Raw genomic sequence first — 4,038 nt, forward strand, 5'->3', positions numbered from 1 at the left:
CCTTAAACCACATTTCATTACACCAAATACACAAAATAATGTTCTTTTTAGCAACGCCATATGACCCCTTTAAAACAAAATATGTATGTAAAAAATAAATGCAACTAATAAATCAATATAATTCAAATATATAATTAATATTTTATGTAAATGAGATGTAATAATAAATATATAAAATGAACATAAATTAATATATATAATTAATGCAAAAATATTTACAGAATAAATAAATGCAATTAATAAATCAATATATTTAAATTATTTAATTAATTAAAAAAAATAGCAAGACCTTTTTAAATACCCCTATGGGTAAAATTAATGGAGAAAAAAAACAAAAGCCTCTAATAAAGATTGCCATTAGCGTGTTTGCAAGCTAGCAACATGCTAATCAAATAACAAAACAAGCATAAAAATGAGTAGCAAACACAAATATTTAATAAAAAGCCTAGTTTTAATTAGATTACATTATCCAATTTTTAATTGGACTGAATTATTTTATCACTACTCTTTAGTACTGCGTTTAAGCCTGAATCCTGTGAAAACCTGTCCAGATCACATTTCACTCCAAAATCAAAAGAAATTATAATTTTATGTAATATTTGCATTGTGACTTTTTTTTCTCCCGTATTTCTGTCTCGCAGCTCCAGCTCAGGTTTCTCGGATAGCGTCACGCATTCTCCGGCTCGCACGCCTGTCTTCCTCAACTCCAATGCCCCGCCCCCGGCACCTCCCCCTTTACCCCCGCCCCCTCCCCCTCTGCCAGCCAGCCTATCAGGTTCAAGAATGCGTGGTTCAGCTCCGCCTCCGATCCCTCCCTTACCTTTCCAGCAGCCAGATCGCCCCGGGCGTCCTGCCCCCCGCCCCCCCTCCGGTGGCTCCGCCCCTTCACTCCTCCCCCGCCCGCGGACAGCTGGGCAAGACTCCGCCCACAGCTGGAGACGGAATGGTTTTGCCACCTCCTCCGCCGCCTCCTCCTCTGCCCCTCCCAGGAAACAGAAGCTCCTCCCCCTGCTCATCCTCAGGCCCGCCCACCATGCCTTCCTTCCCATCAGGAGCCGTTTCGTCGCCACCCACTCACTCGGGTCACGAGGTCAAGAGGTATCCATCCAACCTTCCGCCAATCAGCGACGCCCGCAGCGTTCTATTGGAGGCCATCCGTAAAGGTAGGCGGAGTTTTACTCAAGTTCACTTAGTATATGCAAATCAGGTATCTGTCCAAAATCTACACTAAAAACAGTTGCACACTACAATATAATTATACATATTTTATTTTGTAATTATTATTCTATACCTACAATCAATACGTTTCTATAGTATTTTCATGGCTGATTTGATTACGTCAATTGCAATGCATCATGGGATTCCCGTCTAAACTTTTAATACACGGAAAGCTAAATTTAGAATAGGTAGCATACTGCTCTATTTCTGCCATATCTTTATATATTTTAATGTGCTAGTATGCTATACTAAATTCAGCCTGTATTTGTCTTTTTTACTATTTTTATTTTGCTCCGAATTTTATTTAAACATTTTTTTTGTTGTGATTAATCTCAGAACACTTTTTTTTTTCTAAAAAGAAAATGAATGGAAAAAAATAAGTAGATCAAGTAGATCTTTTTGTGGTTTTTCATGTGTCTAAATTGCATATTCAGATATTTATTAGGATATTTATTAAAAGCTCCAAACCTTTTGGCCCCAAATAAAACATTTTATGTAGTTTAGTTTACAACTTTATTAATTTCTGTGGCAATCAGATGCTATATATATATATATATTATATGTATATTATATGTATATAATTTTATTAAATATATTTCAACACATTTTTTCAACACATTAAAATGTATATATAAGTAATAAAATAATTTAATTTTATTAATTTTAATTTAAAGGCATAATAAAAACTTATGCATTAATAATAATAATTAATGCAATAAATACATGGAACTAATAAATTAATATAATTAAAAATTGTAATTAAAAATAATAAAATATTATAAATATATTGTGAATATAATATATGTAATTTATACATTTGTGTAATAAAAAATATAATTAATAAAATGATCAATGCAATTAAAATGTAACTTATAAATGAATACAATAAAAATCATAATTAATACAAATTGTGAATAAAATAAATGTATATAATAAAAACATACAATTAATAAAAATTACTAATGCAATAAATAAACGCAAGTAATAAATTAATACAATTAGAATAAATAATTAATTACAAATTATAAATTCAATAAATCAATTGAAGTAACAAATTTAAATAGCATTAATAAAATATTATAAATGCGTTAAATAAATGAAAATATTAAATTAGTATAATTTAAAATATATAATTAAAAATGTACAAGCATCAGTCAAAGAAATAACTTCGGATTGCGAGCTCTAGAACAGGCAGCAAATTAAATATTTCATTTGCTTGATCTTATATAAACGGTAAATCACGGCGCTTGCAACGCCAAGGTCATGAGTTCGATTCCTAGGGAAAGCTAGAAGTGATGAAATGTAAATGTGCACCTTGAATGCAACGTCAATAAAATGCATAAATGCAAATGTGAGCATAACATTTGCATTTATGCATTTTATTTATGCATTTATGCAGTGTCAATAAAATGCATAAATGCAAACGTTATGCTCACGTTTGCATGAATGCATTTTATTGACATTGCATTTATGCATTTTATTTATGCATTTTATTGACATTGCATAAATGCATAAATGCAATGTCAATAAAATGCATACATGCAAACGTGAGCATAACGAGCTCAACCTCGGTGTCTCAGGGATCCAGCTGAGGAAGGTGGAGGAGCAGCGGGAACAAGAGGCCAAACACGAGCGCGTGGGGAACGACGTGGCCACAATCCTGTCGCGCCGCATCGCGGTGGAGTACAGCGACTCCGAAGACGAGGACGAGTTCGACGAGGTCGACTGGATGGAATGAGAGAAAGACGAACGTCACGGGATCAAGAGTTTCATGAAATCTCAGCTAACCTTCTTCCCAATAACAGTTTTCCCACAAACACTCTCCCATCAGTCGCGGTCTAATTCAGGAAACATCGGGACTGCAGACGACTGTATTCCATGTTCCCAGAATGCTTTGCTTTAATGTTTTTTAACCACTTGTTGTGCAATTGATGAATGAAAATAACCATGTTGGGGTTTTTTTATCTGTCAGTTTTCTTTCATTTGAATTCGTCCGTCTTTTATTCTCAATAGGAACAACAAAAGCGGTTGGTTTGTTGTTATAGTTCAGCGCGAGAGACGACAGCGACTTCTGGTCACGACAGGAACGTCTCAGTGTGTCATATCAGAATGTGACGGATGATTATTATACTTTCTATATCATCTAAACTGTTCTTCCATTTCAGAGATGTTTGATGTCATTTTGTGCTTGTGATGGACAAAGTCAAAGGAAAAAAATGAAGGAACGTTTTTATTATCTTGTCAAGACGACTTAAAATACACGAGTGAATCTCTTGTCCATTTCACCTCACAATTAAAAATTTAATAAAAAATTAATTTCCCATGAAGAAAATGCATTTTAGTTTTTTATTTCTCTTTTTAAATTTAATTTAATTATTTTATTTTTTTTTGCATTTAGATCTTGCATTTTGTTATGCATATACATTCATACACACACGTGTGTGTGTGTGTGTGTATATATATATATATATATATATATATATATATAATTTATTTATTAATTTGGAGGAAAAATGTGTTGAAATATATTTAATTAAAATATTGTATAATACATAAACACACACAAATATATAGGTTATATTCTATAAATATTATTTTTTAAAAATTATAAATAATTGTTAAAATATTTAAAATCATTTTTCCTCCAGACTAATAAATATACATTAATTTTAAAATGGTAATTTAGCCCTAAAATGGGCTTAATTTTCTTTTTCTTTCTTTCTTTTTTATTTTATGATATTTTTTCTAAATGATTTCTTTGATTTAAGGGTGAAATGTGACATGTTTTCATGAGATTCATCCATAAAGGTCAAACAAAAA

At 32.0% G+C, this 4,038-nt stretch overlaps 1 protein-coding gene across 1 annotated transcript in view; it reads left to right on the forward strand.

The window, feature by feature from the left end:
- The window catches only part of LOC107564591 (wiskott-Aldrich syndrome protein family member 1-like), a 91,845-nt gene extending 88,323 nt beyond the window's left edge, over positions 1 to 3,522 (forward strand). Inside the window, exons 10-11 of the mRNA XM_016249711.1 lie at positions 832 to 1,163; positions 2,799 to 3,522. Coding sequence (XP_016105197.1) covers positions 832 to 1,163; positions 2,799 to 2,956 — 490 coding nt within the window. The 3' untranslated portion in view covers positions 2,957 to 3,522. The remainder of the gene's footprint in view (positions 1 to 831; positions 1,164 to 2,798) is intronic.
- The last annotated feature ends 516 nt before the right edge of the window (positions 3,523 to 4,038 follow it).

This window comes from Sinocyclocheilus grahami, unplaced genomic scaffold, assembly GCF_001515645.1.
Source record: "Sinocyclocheilus grahami isolate Dianchi unplaced genomic scaffold, SAMN03320097.WGS_v1.1 scaffold949.1, whole genome shotgun sequence".
NCBI classification, from domain to species: domain Eukaryota; kingdom Metazoa; phylum Chordata; class Actinopteri; order Cypriniformes; family Cyprinidae; genus Sinocyclocheilus; species Sinocyclocheilus grahami.